The sequence below is a fragment of the Pempheris klunzingeri genome, chromosome 3, assembly GCF_042242105.1.
Source record: "Pempheris klunzingeri isolate RE-2024b chromosome 3, fPemKlu1.hap1, whole genome shotgun sequence".
Classification (NCBI taxonomy): domain Eukaryota; kingdom Metazoa; phylum Chordata; class Actinopteri; order Acropomatiformes; family Pempheridae; genus Pempheris; species Pempheris klunzingeri.
Window position 1 is genome coordinate 15,924,436 of NC_092014.1, and position 25,183 is coordinate 15,949,618.

The following is a 25,183-nucleotide window of genomic DNA, read 5'->3' on the forward strand; positions in this document are numbered from 1 at the left end:
AGTGGAAAGAGCTGCTCACATTATGACTAGTTTCATTCTTTTCAAAATATGTAAAGGGTTGACTCACATTTTTCAGTCTGTCTTAAAACATTTCTCACATGCCTACATGTACATGGAAACAGTGCTTATTGTAAGTTATTCTAATTAAATGAGTATTTCCTCCATTGTTTGGATTGGATTGATGTGTTAATAACAGATCAAACTGTAATGACAGAGATATTTCTACTACTTTTAATATAAAAGTAATAATAATAGTACACAGAGTAAAGTTATCCTCCTTTGAAGGGGCACATGGGGCCACTTGGCTAATTTAACATAAAATAAAAAGATGTTTGTAGTCTTACTGCAAAGTTGTTTAGTATTTATACTCTGTGCCCATATTCCTCAGTACCTCACTTCTCCAACCCCAGTTTTGTTTTAAACACAAAACTCAGTAGAACTGATATGTTGAGAGTTTCTCTGTGTATGTGAGTCTGCTGTTGTAGAGGACTCCCCATCTGATTTATATACACAAAGGATTTCTTTCTTTTCTATGTAAAATGATTACAGTGGTCCTGAATCTAAGGTGTGACTGTGGTTTTATGACATTTTGTTTCTTCTGTGACATCAATAGAAAAGCTGCTTCTTCTTATACCGACTGCTGCATCACTAGTTAATATCTGGAGGTGAACTTCCTTTGTTAATTTTGTCAGTTTTCCCACTTCCTTTCATTCATTCGTTCTTCCTCTGACACACACACACACAGGAAAACACACCGGTTTGGGAGGAAGAGATGGGTGGGTAGATTGGTGATGGAGGGATGACAAGTACACACACACACACACACACACACGCACACACACACACACACACACACACACACACACACACACACACACACAATGATACAGCAACACTGTGGCTCCACCCCCGGCGGTGCTCTCGTCCACATTCAAACATCACACCACTGCCTTAGCACCGCCCTCCTGTCAGCCTCATAGAAAGTCGTCAGATGTGACTCGGACCCCACAATATTTTGCTGGCACCCGCCTGTTACGCACAGCCGCAGTGTCCCTGCTGTCTGCCCCCTCCATCTGAGCCAGAGCATTTTTACACTCGGATCAGAGCTCGCCCACTCCTCCAGTACCTGTGCTCATCATAAGTGACTGAGTTATCTTGAAATAAGGACGAATAAGGGGGACAGGACATGTTGGGGATGTGGAGGGGACTCACCAGACTGACCGCATGTTGGTGTCTGCTGATGCTGATTCATTTTCCGCCTCAAACAGGTAAGAAATGTTTGTGAATTTTCCTGCTAAGTACCTCTTACCCCTTACCTCACACAGGGATGCTCCAGTGTGTCGAAGTTGGCGAGGCTGATTTATTTAAGCTGCAATTGATTCCCATGAATCAATATTAATGTAACACAACAAATGGGAAACGCATATTTGTTTCGGCATTATTTGTGTTTTCTCTGTTGTTTTATATATTATACATTCAAATGTTTCCATGAGCTGTTGCGGTGACCATGACCGGTGAATCCGGAAAATCACTTTTACATGAGAAACATTTTAATTCTTAGTTTAAATTCTCCTCTAAAATCAAGAGTTGTTGTAACTACAATAAAGAAATTGATAATGAGACAATATCAGTGATAATAACACTGTGTGGGCGACAATTTCATTATTTATGAATGGAATTTACGCACCGGGTTTTGATTGGTTGATTTCGCTCTAAATGCAACGGAACAGCCAATCACGTCCTTTCGTGCTACCGGTTTCAAGTATCAGGTGGGCGGAGCAAACGCAGAAACAGGCGGCTGTCAACGAGAAAGGGTGCGGCTACACACCATCCTCTTCTCTGCTGGAAGGAGTGGGATGCAGGAAAATGTACATTGTGTGTGCGCGCGCATAAAAATAAGTGAATGTGAATGAATGAATGACTTTTAATTTTGAGCCAATTTAAAAGACCCTACATATAGATATAATACACACTCCACTCTGAAGAGCAGTGAATTAGAAAGCAAAGTTTGTTTATGTGGTACCTCATAAAATGGAAATTATAAAGTGCTTTAACTGGAAGAAAAGAGGAAGATAAAAGACACATAGAAGACATTATAAAAACAAGCAGAAGTGAGTGAACAGCCATGTCAAACAGCAGAAATATACAGTGTACAAAACCAAAAAAAGAGATGCTTTTTGCTTTATGCTGTTTTGGCTTCTGGGCTTGTGGGCTATCACATATCATAGCAAATACAAGGATGTCAAAATGTGCTGTTTTATTTTCATACAAATAACACGTTCGGTGAAGAAGTGAACCAAATACCCTTTAAGGCCAACAATGTGCTGAGAATTAGGCTTCAGCCCCGTTCTGCCAGCCACTCCAGTAATCCCTCAGTAATCTCAACTCTCCTCCAAGAGCTTTTCAGATTAAACTTTTTTTTTTTTTTTTACCCAGTTCTTGGTGCTCATGTCCAGTGGTCACGGCTGCCCGTGTGTGATAGAGGGAAATATTCATGTGTGCTTTATTTCTCTTTGTTTAAAGGTCTGGCTCTGGTTTGTTTAATGTATTCACTTTGTGTTTAGCATACTCCTGAAATGAGGCATGCACTCAGGTCTTTTGTTTCACCGTGGGAGACTAAATTTGTAGTCTGCCGTGACTCATACAGACATCACTGTGGAGTTTCAGCCATCAATCCCACAGTAATACATCTGTAGCATGTCACTAACACTTCATTGAATTTCTCTCTACGTAGTCAACACAAACCTGCTGCGGTAAGATACCAAGCAAGTGTGCAGCAGTTTGATTCAACTTCAGATGCTGACCTCATTATCAAGTCTTGCACTAACTGTCAAGACCCAAAGTCTTTCACTAAGATGGTCAGATAGTTTCTTGGCATATGGGAGTCAAACTAAATTTGGCCAAATTGCTGTCCAACAGTATTAATGTATTATCCAGTGACCACAGTGAACTCACAGCTACAATAAATTAATTCATTAAAATACATTTAATGAATAAATGTATACATTTGAATAAATTACCAGTACAAACCCAGATCCCAAGCAGAAGTGACCGCTGTTGGTCCTCATTATGCATCCTGGTTATTTATTAACTGCTTGGTGTATGTGTGAGTCAATAAACACACCTCTTTGTGAAGGTTTTTAATGTGCACCGAGTGTGTACAGCATGCACTTGCCATAAAAAGACAGGAATGCATTGTTAGTGGACAAAGTCACATGTGGTCACAAAGGACAATTGTTGTCATGCAGCGTTGCGATGACGCCTTGTCTAACCTCTTGAGAGTATCTTCCATTCATTCGGCCAGCTTCTGCTGTAAACCAAGTCCAAGTCTTCACACATTTTGAAGTGAATCGTAGCTGTCCGGTGTGTGTTTGAGATTACAGCCTTACATGGCTGTGTTATGACTGGGTGGTTTGCTGGTTGTCAGGTTCACACTGTGGGTATAAATAGCATCTGAACGAAGCTCCGCAGAACCAAATGATGTACTTTCTGCTTGAGATACTGCTGTAACAGGTCTGGTTTTACCTGAGGTTTGCAGTCCTTTGTTCAGCTTTCTGTCCGCAGGTGTAAAAGTCAGCAGCATGTAGCTTGTAGCTTGGCTCTTAATTTGAATTAAGATGCAGTAAGAATAGCCCCTTTTTTGTCTGAGTGATTTGCAGGTTTTTCTATAAGTGAAGACTCAATTCAATTTTTAAAGTAGCTAAAGTGACCGAAAATGTGCTCAATGAGATATTTAAAGTGCAAAGTAACCTACTTGATTATACTTATTTTTACTTAAAATTCGAGGTAGATCTTAAAATACTTTAAACTAAAGATGCTCAGGACAGTGAAAAGCCAAACTAAAGCTGAACTTTTAACCACAGAAAAGACTTAGTGTAAAGACTTAAAGGGAACCTCCTCTTGCCGAACTGTATTCTTGGGAGGCTCGTGACCCACATGTGGGAGCTGCGGGGAAGATTAGGAGTGGAAAATGAAAACACTGGGAGTCTAAGGGTCAGGAAGTGCCAGCGTTTGACCTACTTTCGCGTCTTCTCGTACAACTTGAATGGAAGAAAGGATCTGAAGACGGGAAAGTGAGAGAGAGTTTCAGAGAAACCTTTTTAATTTGCTTTATAAGTTAGTAATTGTATATATTTCTTTGGAAACTCTATTCCTGGAATGGCTGGCTGCATGCCTGGCCACCCATGTGTGTGAGCGTGGTTTCCTTGAAAGTGTATGAGGTACGCAGGAAGAGCCTCTCAATATCAGCCAAAAGATTTTCCCCCACTAAATGAATCACTGAATCGACTTAAAGTTCCCAAGAATAACAGAAGATGAGATTTTATCAACTTCTCGCTTCTGTTTTTGTTTTCGCATTTTCCAGGTAGGAGGGAAGCAACTCTTGTTGGCAAAAGCCCACTGTTGAGAAAGCTATAGTATCGAAAGATTTCCTAATCTGTCAGACGTAAACTGTCACTTTTTTAGCTGTCATCACTCATGCTGACAGACTTCCTTGTGTTTAGAGTCTCCGCCTCGGTCTGTGGGTCACTGTGGTGATGCTGTTATGAGGAATGCCACTCTGGGACCAATCAGCTTTTGGTGGTGTGATTGTTCAACTCCTCCCATGCTATTGTCTTAAAGGGATAGTCTATCATGTCCCTAGCCTACAGGTCACAGGAGAGACTGGCAGTGCAGAGGTGATGGAGGATGACACACACTGGCTCAGGAGTGTGAACGGGCCCGCATTGGTTTCACAAGCGTCTTGATGTTGATGCCCTCTCTGCTTTGATTGAGGTGTGATCGTCTTGGGTCGAGACCTTTTAGCCCACAGTAAACCAGGGGTCAACCTAAGGTGGTATGGCTTCAAACTTTCAAAGCTTGGCCTGAGTCGTGAAGCTGTTGCCACTTAAATGACAAAAAGAAGTGTGTGAGTCCTGTTCTATACCTGAAATGTGTCAGACCAATGAGTCACGGAGGTGTTGGTTGGGTATTTGCTTTCTTTTCATTCCAGTGACATTAATGGTCGCTACTCCTGATCGTGCACCCGCAGGAGAAGATGCACATAATGAAAACATGTAATGAAGCAGACAAAAAAGTAATCTGGTAGATTTTGGCTGATGAGTGGAGATTCCCATCAAATTATTACTTCATTTCTTGTTCTAACCCGGGTCAGGGAACCACACAGTGTTGTTATCTTCGTTTTGCAATCTCCTCTGAGTTAAGCAAAGAGAAAAAGATGTGGTTTTCACACTGCAGTTATCTGAACTTCAATGGCCTTCAATTGTCATTTTTTTTGTGTAATTTTCTGTTAAACATTGACCTCACACGGATATCAGCTTTTTGTGTTGACACAAGCTCACATTACTACGATGTGTTCACAAGCAGCAAGGTGTAAATTGAGCAGTAAATGCTGATAATGTCAGCAGTTTGTTGTCATGTCACACCAAACTCTGCCATATTTATCTTTCACAGATGCGGCCTTCTCATGCAGCTCCACGCAGTTTAAGTGTGGAAATGGGAGGTGCATCACCCGCAGGTGGATTTGTGATGGAACTGACGATTGTGGCGATGGGACTGATGAACTGCCTGCAACCTGCGGTATGTTATTTTATCACTGAGGACACACAACTTTGATCTGCCTTGAAAATAAAATGCCTTGGGTATTTTGCTTGAAAACAGTTAATCGATAATCAGAATAGTTTCATTCATGAATAGTTCATCATTTGAGTTATGCTTCTGGTTTTTGTCTTCAGCAACCAAAACATGTCTGCAGTCAGAGTACAACTGCGGCGTTCCCATGAACCAGTGTATACCAGAGAGCTGGCACTGTGACGGCAAAGCTGACTGTGTCAACGGGGCTGACGAGAAAAACTGCAGTAAGTTTTATTTAGAAGTGTTTCAGCCTTTCACAGCATCCTTAAACATCACACAAACAATAAAAACTCAATAGAAAAAAACCCCAAAACAACCCTGATGGCCACATAATATTTGCAAATGTGAGATTTAGAAGCAAATATAAGGTTACTACAACAATAACTCCACTCTTGTGTAGTTTTTTTGGTGTGAAATTCATCTCTAGTCTTAAAATCACATTAACTCCTCTCTTCTCCCCTCCTGCCTCACCACAGCAGCCAAACAATGCAAGGCTGACGAGTTTCGTTGTGCCAATGGCCAGTGCATATCTACCACCTTCATTTGCGACAGCGACAACGACTGTTCAGATGACTCCGATGAGGTGTCCTGCCCCAAACCCACCTGCAACTCTCGGTCCTTCCAGTGCAACAACTCAGTGTGTGTGCCGGCCCTGTGGCGCTGTGATGGAGACATGGACTGTGCCGATGGGTCTGACGAGTGGCCGGTTAACTGTGTGGGGAGGCAGCCGGAGAAGACAGCGGTGCGCTGCAGTGCCCATGAGTTCCAGTGTGCAAACGGGGACTGTATCCACAGCAGCTGGCGGTGTGATGGAGGCATTGACTGCCAGGATCAGTCGGATGAGGTGAACTGCAGTGAGTAGACCCTTATCTTCAATATTGACACAATACAGAAGAAATCATGTCAGTGATGATATTCTCCTCAAACAATGTCATCCTATTCTTCCTATTCTGAATCAGGTAATGTTTGATGGAAGGCCTAACATTACTCTCAAGAGCTTCTTTCTCATCTGACAGTTAACAGATAACATGACCTATAGATATTTATGTGTAAAATGTATTCTTTCCCCTTAAAGGGGAGTTTTTCCTGCCACTGTTGCCTAATATCTCATGCTTGCTCATGTGGGGATTCTTGAATACTTAATTTTGAATTCCTGAATCATTTGGTCTCTCTCTTAATTAAAGAGTTTGATCTAGACCTGCTCTTTATGGAAAGCGTCTTGAGATAACGCTGTTATGAATTGGCACTATATTGTAGATTTGTGTGAATAAAGATTCAAGATTGATTGAGTCGGCTTTCTTGGGGTGTTATTTATTCCAAACTTTTTTCATTCCATCCGTCTCCTCTTCTGCAAACCTATTTTCCTCTGATAAATCTTGTCTGACTCATAGTCAGTTCACTTTAATAGAAAACTGAGCCTAACAGATGTGGCCTATTCATGTTTGAGCATACATAATATCCTGTTGCCATCCAGGACCGCCTGCACATACTCTGTAGACCCTATCATCAATATTGACACAATACAGAAGAAATCATGTCAGTGATGATATTCTCCTTAAACTATGTCATCCTATCCTTCCTCCCATCTCTCTCTCTCTCACTCTCTCTCTCTCTTTCTTGTTTTCATCCATTTGTCTTCATTTTTTAGGTCGTCCTACTTGTCGTCCGGATGAGTTCCAGTGTAATGACGGCACCTGTATCCATGGCAGCCGCCAGTGTGACAAACAGCCCGACTGCAGGGACCTTAGTGATGAGATTGGCTGCCACAAAGGTGAGTCTCACTTAGATTCAATCTTGTTTCACCTACACAGTATTTTCTTCCTTAAGACCCATGGAAAAGCAGTCTCACATACCATTAGATTACAGTTAACATCATACTCCCCTGTTCTTCTTCACAGAGAATGCATGTGAAGGCCCCACCAGGTTCAAGTGTCGCAGCGGAGAGTGTATCAGCATGGAGAAAGTGTGCAACAAACAGGGAGACTGCAGGGACGGGTCAGACGAACCAGACAGAGAGTGCAGTGAGTGAAGTCTTATTTTACCATCCACTCAGCAGCCAAAAGTGTAAAAAGTGTAACTGAGTTTGGCCATATGCTCGGCTCCATTGGTGCTCAGAGAAAAAGTTGAACCACATCACAGCCTGGAAAATATGATTGGAGCAGCCTCGGCTGACTGGCCTAGATAGTTTGTGGTTTGAATGAGTGAGTTCACCGTCAATTTGAGCTCCCATTAGGAAAATGGTTGTCATGAATACTATCTCAATGCTCAGATTATCTGTGTCTCTACAGACAAGAACGAGTGTTTGACCGGAAACGGCGGCTGCTCCCATTACTGCAGTGACCTGAAGCTTGGCTACAACTGCTCCTGCCCTGCTGGATACAGCCTGAAGGTGGACAAGAAAACTTGTGAAGGTGAGAAGAGGGAGCCTGATATTTAGTCTCACTCTATTTTAGAATAAGGTCGAGACCTGTATTAGAAAGTTGACTTTGCAAGAAAAGTTTTCAATTTGATGACTGCGCTCTCTCAATTTGCCGCTTGCCACCTCCTGCTTTTTCACCTGCAGACATTGATGAATGTGCTGAGCCGGACACTTGCAGTCAGATCTGCATCAACCTGCCTGGCAGCTACAAGTGTGACTGTGAGAAGGGCTACGAGATCGACCCTGTGACCAAGACATGCAAGGCTGAATCAGGTAATGTTTGACAGAAGGCCTGACCTTACTCTCAAGAGCTTCTGTCTCGTCTAACAGTTGAAAGATAACATGACCAAATAATATTTATGTGTAAAATGTATTCTTCTTTTCTCTTCTGTGTCCTCCAGGCACTGTGCCCACACTCTACTTCACCAACAGACACGAGGTTAGGAAGCTGACTGTGGACCGCAGCGAGTACGTCCGTCTGATCCCCGAGCTGAAGAACGTGATGGCTCTGGACATGGACATGCCTAACAAGTTGATCTTCTGGTCTGACCTGTTCCTGAAGAAAATCTACAGGTCAGAAAGACTCTGAAACTTCGACCTGTGTCTTTGTCAAGTTAGTTCATACAGATAAATCGATATCTTCTCCTATATTATAACTCTCCACCCGTGTCTGTGTCCTCACAGCTCCAAGATAGACGTGGCCGGTAACTCCTCTCACCACACTGTAGTGATTGGCAGTGGGATTGAGGCCCCAGAGGGCATTGCGGTGGACTGGATCCACGGCAACATCTACTGGACCGACAGCGTTTTGAAGACAATCTCTGTGGCAACGACAGACGGCAGCAAGAGGAAAACGCTGATCACAGAAAACCTGGATAAGCCAAGAGCCATCACAGTCGACCCCGTAAATAAGTAAGTGATGTCGGAAAGACTTGTAAATGTGTTTTTCAAGTTTGGGATCATTTGGGCTTTTGTTGATTTTCTTTTACATTTTTTCTGTATCTTCTTTAGTTTTATGTACTGGACAGACTGGGGTGAGGAGGCCAAGATAGAGAAGAGTGGGTTAAATGGAGCGGATCGCATTGCCTTGGTTACAGATAACATCGTGTGGCCCAATGGCATCACCCTAGGTAAACAGAACATCATAGAGACACTGAATGGAAATCAATAACTTTCGTTCAAACTGTGCACTGAGCATACAGTTATCTTGACAAGTCAAATATCTTTGTATTTGTGTGTCTTTTTGAACAGACATGGTCAACCAGCGCCTGTACTGGGTGGACTCCAAGATGCACACTCTGTCCAGCATCGATGTGAACGGAGGGACGAGACACAGTCTCATTTTCAGCGAGGAAAAGCTCTCCCACCCGCTGTCTCTGACGGTCTTTGAGGTTAGTGAGGAAGTCATTGTATCCCCAGATGAAAGTTTTCACAAAAATGTAATTTAATGGGCAGAAGGAAACTTCATGGTCAGAAATAACCATAATGTGAACTATGGTCTGTTTCAAATGAGAAAATAATTCAAAGGAAAAGCGAGGTCTGGCATGAATATCATATAAATATAAATATAAATATAATTCTCAACTTGAAATGAACTGCACTTCACCCTGGTTTCTTAATCTCAACACACACTGAACATTTGCCAGCGTACTTCACAACTGTATTTCAAACCAATCAGTCAGTGATCCAGTTCATGTGTGGTGAGCGTCATCCATCTGAAAGAGTTTAGACGTAGAAAGTCAGAGCTGAGCGTGCCTTTTATTCTCTATAATTTTGGATTAGTGGTGCTAATTCTTAATCAGACTTTATAGTTAATCCATTTGTGTTAACACAAAAAAAAGTCAGCAAATAATGAATGAATCAAACATTGTACTCAAGCAGCATTTCTCTTTTAAACAGGAGAAAGTGTTTTGGACAGACGTGAGCAACAGTGCTGTTTTTAGTGCTAACCGTCTGACAGGAAAGGACATCTCCACGCTGGCGACCGACCTGGAGCAGCCAGAGGACATTGTACTGCACCACAACCTCAAGCAGCCGACCGGTACGGAAACATCACTCAATCTGAGAACAAACTGTTAAGGCTGTATAACAATTTCTAATGCTCACTGTACTTTTCTCTCTTATAGGTACAAACTGGTGCAGAGAGACAAACAGTATGAATGGCGGTTGTGAGTTTTTGTGCCTCCCTGCCCCTGTGATCACCCAGAACTCTCCTAAATTCACCTGCGCCTGTCCAGACAGCATGACCATGGCACCTGACATGAGGAAGTGTGCGATAGGTAGGTGTCCCCAGCACATGACATTAGAAATAAACTGAAATTTAATATCAAATCGTGACCTTATGGATGTCTGCATTTACTTTCCCAGCAGCCACAGTTGCCCCTCCTGTGGAAAAGAAATCTAGCACACCGCTCCCTCCCGACACTGACACCAAGCCGACTATGCCCAGGCAGCCCACCCCCACCTCTACCACCACCACCACCACTACAACTACAACTACCACTAAAACTACCAAAAAATCCACAACTACCTCGCCTGGCCAGCCGGCACCGCACACACAGCAGCCTGCCGCCACTGCTCAAGGTATAAAAAGGGGTTCTGGATAAATGCTGTGTTTGAAATCATCACCAAATGCCTGCAACAGAATAGAGACTAGACAGACACAGCATAACTTAGCATAAAGACTAAAAACCTCTAAGGAGTGTGAAAGAAGCAGTCTGTAGTTTTACAGAGGTTACGTTTGGGAAACATTTGTTGGTTGGTTGCAGTAACTGGATCCACCAGGCTAAGCTAACTATGCTCCAGCTATAGCCTCATACAGTGTTTACCTTACAGAGAGGAGTGGCATCTAACTTTAAGGAATTGTATTAAGAAAACATTGTATTCTCTGCTGTTTCAGGTAACAGATTGGAAGCCGCACCCAAAGAAGCGCCATCATCCCACCCTATCGCTCTCTATATCGTGTTGCCAATAAGTAAGTTCCACATCTGAGCTCTTCACGGTCGTACTCACACACACATGCAATCTAAAGGCCTGTTTCATCTGCACTTATTGTCACTGCTTCCCCTGATCTCACCCAGTGACCTTGAACCGCTCTTTTGCTCCACAGTGATCATCTCCCTGCTGGTCTTTGGAGCAGTGTTGCTATGGAGACACTGGCGTCTGAAGAACACCAACACCATCCACTTTGACAACCCCGTGTACCAGAAAACCACAGAGGATGAGCTCCACATCTGCAGGAACAGCTCTGATGGCTACGTTTATCCTCAGGTATCCTCACTTTAATACCAAGTCATGTCATTATTAATTAAAAACAGTCTAAAACAAATGGGCTGTTGAAATTAATGGATGTTTTACTGCTTCGCTTATTCAGTGTTACTTTTTGTTGCAGAGGCAAATGCTGAGCATGGAGGATGTGGATGTTGCATGACCTAAAGCGGAAGAAGACACTAGCTTTATCTGAAGTACATTTTTTGATGCAAACGTGAGGTAATGAAGGCCATTTTTTTCCTACTGCTGCTGCTTGACAGCCCGTTCCCTCCTCCCACAAGTGATTTCATTTTGTGGCTTATGTTTCTGACCTCAGCACTGTGCCGTCCAAGTCTGAAGAAAGAACTGAAAAAAACGAGAAAAAAAAAAAAAAAAAGTCTTTGAAACTTTAATATGAGAAAATGCAGCATAACTGCAGGAAGTCATTTAGTCAGACCACAAAGTGGTTTCAAAATGAAGGACTGATACACGGTCTCAGAAGATGATGCTCTTAATCAAAGAGCTTTGACTCTTTTGAAGCTATCTGAAAGTTGTCTGTCTAAGCATCTTGTCATTTAACATGTTTCAGATGCTTGCTTACTTTACCACCAACACATCGCTCCTGTAAAACAAGTCACAAGTTCTGCAAGTTTAACATGAAAAGCCTGACCTATACTGTCTTAAGACTAATGTGTGCCTTCCATCCACACTCTGGTAGTTTAGTAAAGTTTATTGGATGTATGTAAATGCCTTACTGATCCCACTACCGCCCAGAGCATCGTCTTTGGTAGTTCATGCCACAGTGCTTTAGGCCCAGGCGGTGATGGCCTCCATGATTGTTCTGTGGCCTTCTCTTCTCAGAGATATCATAGACATGTCTTTACTATCGTCCATCATACTCTGATTTTAAATGTGTACTCTAATGTTGTTATTTTTTGTCCTTTTGTGACCCATCTTCAACCAACGCATCAAAGTGTAGAGAGTCACAGGTGGTTTACATTGTAAATGCAAAAAGCTGCTGAGTTTTGTGAAGTGAACCAAAATGAAGAGATTGTTCTTGAAATGAAGATAGTTGATTCTAGGTGATTGTAGGTGATAATAACACTGTAAATAGTTGCTGTAAATATTTTGTAAAACACACTTAAGTTCAATCTGATGTTGCCTTTTTACATTTGTACATTTTAATCAAAAAATATTGTAAATATGTAAGAGATTCTTTTATTTATTCATGGAAATATATGAGAGAGGGTTTTTGATTGTTGTCATCTGACTGTACATATGTCAGCGCCTACCACGGTGAAATGTTTTTGTTCCAGCAACGTCAGTCTAAGCTTTACATTATACAGCCGTTATTTAACTTATGTTCAAACAACTTCCCACTTGTGTGTGTGTGTGTGCGACATCCTGTTTGATTAATTCCTTCACGGTAGGGATTGACACCTGTAACAGTGTGTAACAGCGTGTTACGTGGTACAGAGATATGTTGTAAAGCCTCTCCTTGTTCCTTAAGCACATTGTTTGTCTCATTTTCAGTGATAAATCACATAATTTATTTTGCATTCTGTTATCAAACTTTTTGTTTTCACTGTGATATTAATGCACATGCTGTAGTGTGCAATGCACGATGTTCTCTGTCACAGAAAAATGTATGTGTGGACAAGGAGTGATGCACATTGCTGTGCTCTTTTTTGTCTGTTAATAAATGAATAAAAGAAAAGCTCAGAAAGTGTCTTTTATTTTAATGAGGGTTTTACAGCACTGTCTCACCCAATCCAAGCCTGACGATTAGATTATATTAGAACATGAAATACAGACTGATTTCAGCTCTGAATGTTTGACACAGCTTCCTACTGTCAAAGCTGATTATTCTCAGACTTGGCACAATGGATGTCCATGAAACCTGTTTATGTTGCCCGGCAACGCTGCCGCCAATGTCCATCTACAACACAACACGACACTAACATGCACGCTGAGTGGATGAGTGCTTAAACTAATTACCATCAGACTCTGGTCCCTCTGCTCTGACTGCCTGAAGAGAAGATTTGTTATCTCATGATGGGGAATTTTATGTTTTAGTGCCAAAGTAAACAAATGTGTTTCCTCTCATTTGAATCATTTGGATGATCTGCAGGTACCATCTGTTGGTTTTGTTTTGTCAGAAAGGCAGTAGGTTCAGTAGTATCCACAGTGGCTTGACTTTTAAATGAAACTCCTGCACTCCTGCACTCCTCATTCCCTGTCAAAGCACAGTGACGGTTACTTTGGCACAGACACAACTGATACATGTGCACACTGTAAACTGTTCATTAGGAAGCTCCCAGAATGAAACTCTGCCTCTGCAGATGATTCTGGTCATGTTATGTATTTGACTTGGACTGACTTGGCTTTGGAAAAGATGACATGAACAGTTTCCCTTATCTCCTAATTCCCAAATAGTATCCTAACCTGTCATTTCATCATGTTTCCCCACAGGATAAGGAGAATATCAACGTGAATGTAAAAGACAACACAAGTCATTTAAGAAAGGGAAACATCAGCTCATGTAAGGATGTTGTTTGAACAGTTCAGGATCACCTGGCACACCCATAAAAGCCTGCAAACATCCTCTCACTAATCTAATAAACACCCTCCATAATTCACGTTAATAATGGTTCCTCTCTCTAAAATAAAAGCCCTGGTAGTGCTCTGTGCATCACAGTGCAGTGGGGGTGGTCACTGAGGAAGCAGTGGTGTAGCATCAACAGCAAGTGGGAAGTGATTTATTTCATATTTATGGTTTTACAATGTTTAAAATTTAGAAACCAGCAGCACAGATGCATTGTGAAGAGTTGTTGGGTAATAATAGTAATAATGATAATAAAAAAGTAGGAAATAAATCGTGTAACTGGAGGCTTGGTTGAGTGCATGCGCAACCTGGAGACTAGAAGAACAGGATTGTCATGTCAGGGGTAATTATGCTGTGAGTGTCTGACCAGAAAAGATCGCTGTCAGACCTTTTTTAACTAGCTGATTTTGAGACTAAAACTTAAAGAGCATCTTTCTTTAAAGTTGCAAAATGCAAAGAAAGAAAGAAAGAAATTGTTATTTAAGTCAAAATTTACTGATCACACACAATGTTTTTGACAAAGGTTTAGAGGCATAAAAAAGCTTGAATAAAGATGCACTCATGCTTGTGAGATGTGTGAGAGGGAGAGCAGGGTTTGAGGTCAGGGACAGGCCGTCTTCAGCGACATGCTACACTGCCATCAACTTATTTCACTGGGAAGCTGTGGTATGTTGTCTGTCAGGATCCACATTCCAGCGTAAAGGACTCCACGCCCAACAGCATCACATCGGATGAAGGCCAAACACTTTCTGTAGTTTGTACATTCACTTTACATTCGATTGTTGATAAAATGGTAATTTCAGCTGATGAGGCTGCAAAGATACTGATGAGGCTAATTGCAAGTGGAAATCTTATGTTTGCAGCATCATTGTTGATGCTTTGCTATTCATAACAAAATTAGCCTGAGTACCACTGTGTGCTAATCCCCTGAGATAAAAGCCAGATACACCTGAGGCTCCAATGACAAACGACACCTACTCCTTGCTATGCTCTCTGTCATCCATTTCCTCACCTCACCTCACTATTTACATAATGCCCGCTGTCTTCCTATTGGCCAGCTGGCAACCAAAGGGTGGAGCTGGATCTCACACCACTGACTTGTCAGCGAAGAGGAGTGTCCTCGAAAACTGACAGTGGAAGGTAGAGGGGGATGGGGATGGAGGATGATATTCCCCTGTCAGGTTACCAAACAGGGCACCAACTGTCCTGATGATAAGGTAACAACAACAGCCAGTTTGGCCTGACATCCTGAGGGCCAAACAGGCCGAACCACGGCGTCTCAAGCTACAGGAGGCGGAGCGGAGGGATGCAACTGATACCTGGATTGTAATATATGAGGATGTTTACTTTAATAAACTGTAAACTTACTGTATTGGTGAAAGGTGGTGAAAGTCATGGGCAGCTCTGTTGGATATCCTGGAGCTATCCCAAAGCTAGCACTCCATTAACAAGGCACGTATCGCGGGATGTCTCACCAATATCTCTTTCTATGTGAGCCACCATGCTGAGCTCAACTGCTCCGAACCCTGAGGAGGTTACAGGATACAGTTCATAGCTGTCTTTCCCACGAAACCATAATACTGGTCTGTGATGGAGCTGAGCTCTTAGTGTTCAGATGCATTGCGAAAAATAATCGTACTGAATGATATTTCGTAAGTGATGACACTAGTGTGATGTGGTAAGTGGTTACAAGTGGTTGATTTATTGGTTTTATTGGACTTGAGGTTTTTGGTACTTTTTCATTAATATTACTAAAATAACAATGTCATTTTATGCAGGAGTAGAACCACTGGGGGGTATCTATTGGAGTAGATAGGTCATTCTACTATCTAATCTTTTATTTGGCCTATATTTGGCCTTATTTGGCCTTTAAGGTTGGATTTTACTTGAATTTTTATGCTCCCAAAACAGTGTTGCTGGGTGGTTTTCTGTCCAATCTGAATAAATAGTTTTGGACTATATTCCAATAAATGGGCCCCTTCTTTTATCAGTCAGCAGTGAGTTCAGTAGGCTCATCTTAAACATGCTGGAGACATCTGCAAAAAGCGATCCAGGGCGAGGTTGCTTTGCTGAAACAAGAGTCACTTTAAAGGGAGCAGCAAGCAGGTTAATTGACCTGGAAGCGCTTCCTTCAGCCTAATATTAGATTCCAATCAACAATTTAACTGGGTCAGACAGATGACAAAAATGGCCATAGATATTCATGTCAGCCCTTATTACCAGGGGCATAGATAGAGATTTTGACCCTCTGAAAGGATATTCCTCTGGGCCTTTTCTTCAATATCATAATCCTGTTGGAATGATTGTGGCTCATCTTCACATGTTGGCCTATGGGAGTGTCACATCCATTTAAGACTCTAACTAACAATTTTCATCTTTATTAAACTGCAGATTATTTTCTTGAATTGTAACTAATTGTTTTGCCTATAATATACTTTTTTTTTTAATGGAGACATTATAATTTCATAAAGCCCAAAGTGGTTTCTACAAATTTCAATTTTCTTTGGACCTTCAGTCCAGAAACCAAAGATAATCATGTCTGAAACCAAAAGAGTTGCCACTAATTTTCTGTCAGTCTGCTTTTATCATGTAATCTCTTTCTCCTTTCAGCCCAGCTATGATGTTATTGGTTGAGTTGCTGCTGCACATTTAAGGACCAAGACTGCTGTATACCGATCCCTGGTTAACACTCAGGTCTTGAGCTAACATGAATTAAGGGACACATGTTAAAATAGCAATGTTAAAATAATATGGTTATATGTTTACAGTAAGGGAATAGCAGAGGAAAAATCTGTCTAACATTACAGCATTAGGTCAGGTCAGATATTGGTTGGAGCTGCAACAGAAAAGAAAAGAAAAGAAAAGAAAAGTCATGTCTTTTCATCTGGCCTGACTGTGAATGTTACCATATGTTTGTGTTGGACCTCGGCCACTATAGAGAGATCCTGTATAATCCAGATCACGAGTCAAACACATACTACATGCAGTTGAAGCTGAAGGGAATAAGGATGATGTTTACATTAGGGAAAAATGCTTCAGACTGATTTGGTCTGTGAGGTTGACATTTAAAACCCAGATATTTGTAGATACTGGAAAAAAGCAACTAAATGCAGACAAACTGGGAAGTGGGTGAAATGAACTGGTGCCATGCAGCACAAATCTGTTTTGAATAATCCTTTAGCAAGGTCTTTACGATGGTCTTACTATAGCTCATATCCTGTGTGAGCACATCGCGGTTAAGGTGTGTCTGTCTCATTTATAGCTCTGATACGATCGCGTCTCATTGGATAAACAGAGTCCAGATAAGGAGAGCCAAACCTATATGGACTAAAGGAGTGAGATATTGGAAAAGACTGACCTCCATCTGGCCCTCAGAGGCACATGTTCACACGCCTCTGTTATGGCAGAGTGTTATTCTTAGTCACTGCCCTCTTACACATGGCTGATAAGAAGCAGACATAAGAGTATGGATGGAGGCTCGGATCTGGGGCATAATGCCACACAGAGAGACCGAGGGGGGCTGGGAGAACTTGTAGAGCAAGGTTTATGGCTTAAGAAGCTCCACAAGCGTGTGATCAATGAGTGTTTCTACAACCCTGAGACCAGTGGCTGCAGGCCACCCCGCTCTCTGATGAAGACAGAGCAGAGGTGCACCTTTTCAAATAAAAACCTTCTACCAATACATTAAGGCTCCTTTACTTGCACGTCAGCTTTTGTACTGCACTATAATAAGATCGACTGTATATTTAAACAGTGGTTTCAGCGTTGGGGGATACTGAAAAAAGGAAAAGGAGACTGAAAGGAAGTTGAAATTTGCAAACTCCCAAAGTATTTGTTTATTCAATATTTTGACCTTTACAGTCTTCGTCAGGCAAACATCCATGTGAACACAGAACAGGCCAGGCCTATATATACAAACCAAAATAGCAGCTCCACCTACAAAGATCACATGATACAAAATGACACCCCTACTTTTTTGCAACGTTTTTTATATATTACAGACTATTCAAACAAATTAATTTACCTTCTACGCAACAGGGGGAGACATGTCACTAAGAAATAAAGTAATTCTGAAAAAGCAAAATATTACTTCTTGCTTTTTTCTTTTTCTACTTCACCAGAGACCATGACAAGGACAGGATCCCTCACTGCCCTCAGTACTCTCAGTTCAGGGTGACTTGAAACAAATTTGTACCCTACATGATCCTTTACGGTAGTTTAAGGGATGTTCATCTACTCTAACAAAGGCTGCAAAGGTACTCTTTTTTTAGGGTTTGGAGAAAAAAGTTTCCCTCAGATACTGAGGCAGCAATGCCTTAAGTCAAGGCCACCACACTGTTGTTGTGTTTAAGGGACTGTTATAACTGACACGGTCTTTGACACGGTTCAGAAATGTGCATAACAGTCATATTTCAAATCTAATTACCTGTTCTGTACTATTTAAAGCCAGCAAGCGGCGAGCTACAATGGGCTACAGTTTTAGATGACAAATGATAATCTGTGTTGGTGTACAATGTTTTTCAAAGGGATTTAAATCATTCAATTACAGTCACATGCATTTCGTATCTGGCCCATATGGTTTTGGTTAATGTTCCAGAATTTATTGTCTATGCAGCTATAGATCTATGAAAAGTTAAAAAAAAACTTCTTGTCTTTTTTATGAGACATGTACAATTTCAGTGAAAAAAATGTGTGTCATGTCACTATAATGCACAACTCTTCTTCAGAAGAAACGTCAACAGCGTTTGGTGAATAAAGCGTGTTCTTCTGGGAAAGAGTTGTGCAACATGTTTTGATTCTGATGGACACTGGAGCTTTGTTGGTCTGGACCACGCTGTGTGTGTGTATGAGTTGTTTTCAGATTCAGACATTTTTCTCTCCACACATTTTAACCTGTCAAAGTAGTAAAAGCAATGTCACTAATAACATTAACAATGTCTCTATTTTATTCAAGTGTCCCAGTAAGTTGTGACAGTGTGACAGTGAGCCAGCATGAACAACACCAGGACCCTGACACTACTAATATTAATAAAATTAAATTAATAACTGGCAGTGAAAAAAAAGTCTGTATTCTGACAGAAACATCACTGAATATCACCACAAACAGACATAAACCATGTCTAAAATGTTAAAAGTCTTTTTCTGAAACTTGATTTTATATTATATATATATATTTTGAATTATATAAATATAAAACACAGGTCACACACTCAAAACTCTCACCAACATGGAGCATGGATGAAACTCACTGCGTGTGCAAAAAGCAAAAACAAAAGCATGAAGTAAAGCCAAGAGATAACACAGATGTTTTCAAAAAGGTGCTGATTTAAATAAAAGCACTGATATACATACAGATAATAGCTTTTCTATTCCAGGGATTTTTTTAATTTCACCTTATTTACATTTCTTTGGCTGTAATTGTGGTGTAATTCATCAGGTGAACTTTGTCCCCATCATTCCTGCTGTGGTCAAAGAAACCAAACGAAACATTTTCCTGTGTAACAGGTAAAACTAAGTCTCGTCAGTCTACATTATGCAAAGGCCTTAAACTCAGCACACACTGCTATGATTTGTGTGTCTGTAGCGCCCTCACGCGGATAAACAGAGCAGCACACCCTCCTCCTCCTCCTCCTCCTCCTCTGTTCAGGTGAGCTGGTGAATGTTTCACCTGCGTGTGGTGACGTCACGGCCTTCAGGAAACAGACGCGGGTGAATCGGTGACCACCTCGGGCTGATGAGTCTCCAGTTTGGATGAAATGAGACGAAATTCAGGCCAGTAAGGACTCGAGTTGGACTTTAGGCTCAGACTTTGACTTTGTGCGCTCTGTTCACTCTTATGTTGGCGCTGCTGTGGGTTCAAACACGATGTCGGCCTCCGCTATATTTGTGTTGGACCTGAAGGGGAAGGTAAGATTAATGCAGGAGCTGACTGTAGATAACTGCTTATGTGGCTTTTGTTGCGACTAAAGTCATAAACCAACCCCGTTTTTATTCCTTCTTCTTTTTTTCTGTTTTGTAAAGTTTCCAAATGGTGCTTTAAGTGTTAAACATTGATAGCGTCGTTAAATATTAATAAAGAACATGCGACGCACTCATTGATTGGCCTTTTCTTCTTTACTTCCGGATGCATATCTGTCAGGTCAGTGGGGACTCAGGCTGCAGCCTTGAATAACTTAAGTGCTGCAGCTCCTGTTCGCCTGCAGCTTTCAGTCCTGGCCTGTGTATCACATTCTTTTTATTGTCCTGGTGCATGGCTCAGTCATCCTTTTCCCTCCTGGCAGAAAATTGTAACCTGACACAAAAGTTGGTGTTACTGAGATGGTGCACACATTAGTGTGTGTGATAAAAGGGTGCGTTATTTGCAAGCAACACTTGTGGGATTTAGTTTGAAGTGATCCAAATAAGCTGCTGGTTTCTGACCTGCAGAAGGCTGTAAGCACCGGTTGTTGTATCTTGAGCAGGTCTGACCTGTTTTGCATCTTTCTCGTCTTTTCTTATCTTTTTCTTTCTAGAGCAATTGGTAATTCTGCACATTTACAGGATCCAGTACCCCCCGCTGAATTATGTAACAGTCTACTGGTGCTGTACCATAGAAAAATTTTTAACTGAATGTGGATCCATCTGAAAATTTAGAATATTAGATGCATTAACATGAATGTAGAATGAATGACTTGTTAAAATATAGTTCAATACTCTTCTGAAGAATTCACATTAGTTGATGCAACCAGTGATGGAGGAAATATTAACATTCTTTTACTTTAGTAAGAATACGAATATATTATGTTTTTTTTCTGAAAAAATTCGTCTTACAAGTGTAAATTCTGCATTTAATGTTACCTGTTACTTTCCAGTAAAAACCTGTGAGTATTATCAGTAAAAATGTATGTAAAGTATTGAAAGTAAAATATGTGATTGATATATTACTGTATATCATTAAATTATTATTACTCAAACAGGATTTTACCATTGTAGTTGGTTGAGGTGAAGCTCATTTTCAACTATTCTGTATAAGACTGCTAACTAATGATTATTCTAATTATTGGTTAATCTTCCGATTATTTTCTCAATAATCTAAATCGACAACTTGTTGTCCACTCTGTATCTACTAACCACCATATCTAGTTTCTGGTAACCGTGCGTCGTCGTTCTCCCCTCTCAGGTGCTGATTTGTCGGAACTACAAGGGCGATGTGGACATGGCGGAGATCGACCACTTCTTGCCTTTACTCATGCAGCATGAAGAGGAAGGGCTCCTCTGCCCCGTGCTGTCGCATGGCAACGTTCACTTCATGTGGATCAAACACAGCAACCTGTACTGTATCCTCGTCCTAGACCTGAATGAAAAAACAATAAAGAAACGTAGTCAGGTTTGAATTATGGTATGAAAGTGTAGGGAAGCGGACAACAGCTGTGATCTTACCTGTAACAAAACATTCATGTGTACAGTGTTCCTTGACCTGATCTCCGCACAGTGGTGGCCACTACGAACAAGAACTCCAACGCCTCCCTTGTGTACTCATTTCTGTACAAACTAGTCGAGGTGAGTCACACACACAAATTTTAATTCAAATGATTGTTGTAAATATTTGTTGTACAGTTTTAGGATTAACCTGTATTTATGTGAAGAGCAGCCAAAGCTCGCGATAATCTAAAGTCTAAAGTCAGGTAGGGCTGATGTCTGTCATGTGTATCGTACAGGTGTTCACAGAGTACTTCAAAGAGCTGGAGGAGGAGAGCATTCAGGACAATTTTGTGGTCGTCTACGAGCTGCTGGATGAGCTGATGGACTTTGGCTTCCCTCAGACTACCGACAGCAAGATCCTACAGGAGTGAGACCCCTCAAGACACACTCGGAGGCTCATGCAGACGTGAACATAATGTGCATTGATAAAGGGCGTGGTGTGTCGAATCACAGCATCACACCATCTCTTCTCATCTCACCTCCTGCAGATACATCACTCAGGAAGGCGCCAAGCTGGAGGTGGCAAAGTCCAAGGTGCCGACCACTGTCACCAACGCTGTCTCCTGGAGGTCGGAGGGGATCAAATACAAGAAGAACGAGGTCTTTATAGATGTCATCGAGTCCATCAACGTTCTGGTAAGATGGGATGTGGGGCCGAATTATTGATTTCTTTAACAAGTCATTCAGAGCTGTTAGCTGCTTCGCTGCAATTATTTGTTAATCACTATTTATAATTCATAAAAGTTAAAATATATTGTTTAGTTTGGCTGTCACTAAACTGCTAAATGTGTTCAAAATCTTTATTACTTGTATGTTAACTCTTGCTAATATTACTTTTATATAGTTAAAGCTAATTTGTTATGCTGAATAGGCCATAATAAAGCAAGTATTGCATGAATATTCCTCACAGTAAGTATATATTCAAGTGAAGTATTAGCATGTAGTATTTTCTTTAGGTAGTTAGTAGTGTCATGTTGTTACACTTTTAATCAAGCTGTTTCTTTATCTATGGTTGTGTCTTCATTATAAGAGGAACATATAGTGTCATTTTGCCTGCGTTTATTGTTTGATTTAAGCGTCTTAATTCAGATTTGATTTATTCAATTACATAATTCATTCAGACTTATTGACCGCTGTGTTGTTTGTTCAGGTGAACGCCAATGGCAGCGTGATGAGCAGCGACATCGTGGGCAGCATCAAGCTGAAAACAATGCTCTCTGGGATGCCTGAACTGCGGCTGGGCCTCAATGATCGAGTCCTCTTTGCTCTCACCGGACGTACGTATGCACACCCATCTGTTGATCCAGTTATCCAGCTGGATATGTAGCGTATCTGTCTGCTTTAGTTCTACGCAAATGAACACCACTGTATTGTTTTGTGTCCAGGTGACAAGGGGAAGACAGTGGTGATGGAGGATGTGAAGTTCCACCAGTGTGTCCGTCTGTCACGCTTTGAGAGTGATCGAACAATCTCCTTCATTCCTCCAGATGGGGAGTCCGAACTCATGTCCTATCGCATCAATACCCATGTTAGTCACACTCAATACATTGTTTTCACACTAAATCATACACATTTGTCACTTACACCATGTGCAACATTCATGGCTCACAAGTTCTATTAGTTACATACTTTTAACAGAGGAAGAATTAGGAATATTTTGAATGAAATTAATGAACCAAACCAGGTTACTGAAATTACATTAAAATTTACAGTATGCATGATTTGGTCATTGTGCGTCTAGCAGTGCAGCTCTGTAAGCCTTATTAAGCCCTGTGGGTTAAATTAACAATGTATGTCTTACTATGTAACTCTAAGAAATCATCTTTATGCTGTTTTAATTGTAAACTCATTTGTAAGGTGAGACCATATCCTTCTTCTCTTCCAGGTAAAACCTCTGATATGGATCGAATCAGTCATAGAGAAATTCTCTCACAGCAGAGTGGAAATCATGGTTAAGGTACTGACTGGCTGCATTTTTAACTACACTAGCAACAAAAACTGCTAAAGCATGAAAGGCAGAAGAAATGAGGCAAAAAACAGCTCTCATAAGATATCCTGTTTTATTGTGTTATACTTTCAGGCAAAGGGACAATTTAAAAAACAGTCCGTGGCAAATAATGTGGAGGTGAGGGTCCCTGTCCCCAGTGATGCTGACTCACCCAAGTTCAAAACCAGCACAGGCCACGCCAAATATGTGCCTGAGAAGAACCTGGTGGTGTGGACCATCAAGTCTTTCCCTGTGAGAAATTCACTACTACATTGACTTCAAATTACATAACTTTCTTTAATGTATATACACCATTGTATTTTACATTATGATCAAAGACTGAAATGAGTTTTATATGTAACTCTGTTTATGCTTGTCTGTCCATCTCTCTGTATGTGTGTGTCATGCATTTGTCTCTCCATCCATCCATCCATCCATCCATCCAGGGAGGTAAAGAGTTTCTAATGAGAGCTCATTTCGGTCTGCCCAGTGTGGAGAATGATGAGCTCGAGGGCAAACCTCCCATCACTGTCAAATTTGAAATCCCATACTTCACAGTCTCAGGAATACAGGTGTGTGTGTGTGTGTGTGTGTGTGTGTGTGTGCGCATGTGTTCACTGGTCTGTGTGTTTATACTGAAGCTCTTCATTTAATGTCAACAACCCAATAAGAATATAGCCTGTGGTAGTATGAGTCAGATCCATCTGAGAGCCTGTTTATTTTGGATCTGATGCCTGTCAGAGCTTGTTATGTTTTGTCAATATCAGTTTGGACAACTTTAAAGCTCACCTGAGAAGATCACTGCGTTGCACAAGACGTCTACAGTTTATAACCCGTGGATAGTCAAGTCAGGCCCTGTGAGAGCTGACGTTGTTGTTGCTCAGATTGACAAACTAGATTTAGTTTTAATTGACGATCCAAATTAATGTCTCCTGCCTCAACACGTGTGTGTGTCTGTCTCACCCGCTCTTTTTCATCAGGTGCGATATATGAAGATCATCGAAAAAAGTGGTTACCAGGCATTGCCGTGGGTCCGGTACATTACACAGAGTGGAGGTACAGTAATGACTCTCCATTAGACTTCAATATAATATGACCAAACTGTTTTTATATAAGCATGTGGTCAGATACACATGGAGCCAGACGTGGAATCACTTTTATAATTTCTCCTTACTTTTTTTTCCTTTTTATTTAGACTACCAGCTGAGGACCAATGTGTAAAGCCCAAGGAATTACTGTATATTCCTCACAAGGACGTCCAGAGGAGCAGCTATTATTGCTTTAACTTGACTGAAAGAATGTCTTTAAATTTTCACCCACTCTATTTAATGTCAGTGATCTTATTTTATGAAATCTGTGTGCAAGTTGGTTTTAATGTTTCTACCACTGCTAATTATTTAAGCATTTAATCAAATTATTCCATTAAAACAATTTGTCATTAGTAACGTTTCTATATTTGTTGTTCCTCTTTGTTTTTCTCATGAGTTTGCAACTCCATATACGGGCAGATTTTTCCCTCATGTTGTAGAAATGCATTGTGCAATCACAGTCGCTAAATTCCGCCTAAAATTAAAAACTCACACCCGCCTTTTTTCCACACTTGCCTCTGGAGAAACACAACCAAAGGTCAGAAATGTGAATGAACTGCCTTTGAAGACATCAACGTATACGAATCGCCCGCTTTCTTCGCGACGGGCTCTGATTGGTCGACTGCTGTTGTTACCACAGTGATAGTGTAGTAACAGAGTTGTAGCTCCGCCTCTTTGACCATATATGGAAGAGCGACACCCTCTAGGCGCGCTCTGATTGGTCAGCGTCTGTCCCGTCCAAT

General features: G+C 41.2%; 2 protein-coding genes across 2 annotated transcripts; both read left to right on the forward strand.

The window, feature by feature from the left end:
• The first annotated feature begins 1,030 nt into the window (after window positions 1-1,030).
• On the forward strand, window positions 1,031-13,013 carry ldlrb (low density lipoprotein receptor b). Its single transcript, XM_070856357.1, has 18 exons — window positions 1,031-1,268; window positions 5,452-5,577; window positions 5,733-5,855; window positions 6,108-6,485; window positions 7,280-7,402; window positions 7,530-7,652; window positions 7,920-8,042; window positions 8,195-8,323; window positions 8,452-8,623; window positions 8,735-8,962; window positions 9,062-9,180; window positions 9,302-9,441; window positions 9,950-10,091; window positions 10,177-10,329; window positions 10,418-10,633; window positions 10,950-11,024; window positions 11,160-11,320; window positions 11,442-13,013. The coding sequence occupies exons 1-18, from the start codon at window positions 1,187-1,189 to the stop codon at window positions 11,478-11,480; spliced, it is 2,652 nt and encodes an 883-aa protein (XP_070712458.1). The 5' UTR covers window positions 1,031-1,186; the 3' UTR covers window positions 11,481-13,013.
• Window positions 13,014-19,583: 6,570 nt separating this feature from the next.
• On the forward strand, window positions 19,584-24,797 carry ap1m2 (adaptor related protein complex 1 subunit mu 2). Its single transcript, XM_070856284.1, has 12 exons — window positions 19,584-19,811; window positions 21,064-21,220; window positions 21,376-21,443; window positions 21,602-21,732; window positions 21,854-22,001; window positions 22,516-22,642; window positions 22,751-22,893; window positions 23,251-23,322; window positions 23,446-23,604; window positions 23,799-23,924; window positions 24,333-24,408; window positions 24,548-24,797. Exons 1-12 carry the CDS (start codon window positions 19,770-19,772, stop codon window positions 24,571-24,573), a joined length of 1,275 nt encoding a protein of 424 aa, XP_070712385.1. The 5' UTR covers window positions 19,584-19,769; the 3' UTR covers window positions 24,574-24,797.
• Window positions 24,798-25,183: the final 386 nt, after the last annotated feature.

Excerpts from the sequence above, each read along its gene's own strand:
- ldlrb (XM_070856357.1), top strand. The coding sequence starts at position 1,187 with ATGTTGGGGATGTGGAGGGGACTCACCAGACTGACCGCATGTTGGTGT. Across the intron at positions 7,653-7,919 it reads CGAACCAGACAGAGAGTGCA|ACAAGAACGAGTGTTTGACC; the intron begins GTGAGTGAAGTC and ends GTGTCTCTACAG. Across the intron at positions 11,321-11,441 it reads ATGGCTACGTTTATCCTCAG|AGGCAAATGCTGAGCATGGA; the intron begins GTATCCTCACTT and ends TTTTTGTTGCAG.
- ap1m2 (XM_070856284.1), top strand. The coding sequence starts at position 19,770 with ATGTCGGCCTCCGCTATATTTGTGTTGGACCTGAAGGGGAAG. Across the intron at positions 22,894-23,250 it reads CCTATCGCATCAATACCCAT|GTAAAACCTCTGATATGGAT; the intron begins GTTAGTCACACT and ends CTTCTCTTCCAG. Across the intron at positions 23,323-23,445 it reads GAGTGGAAATCATGGTTAAG|GCAAAGGGACAATTTAAAAA; the intron begins GTACTGACTGGC and ends TTATACTTTCAG.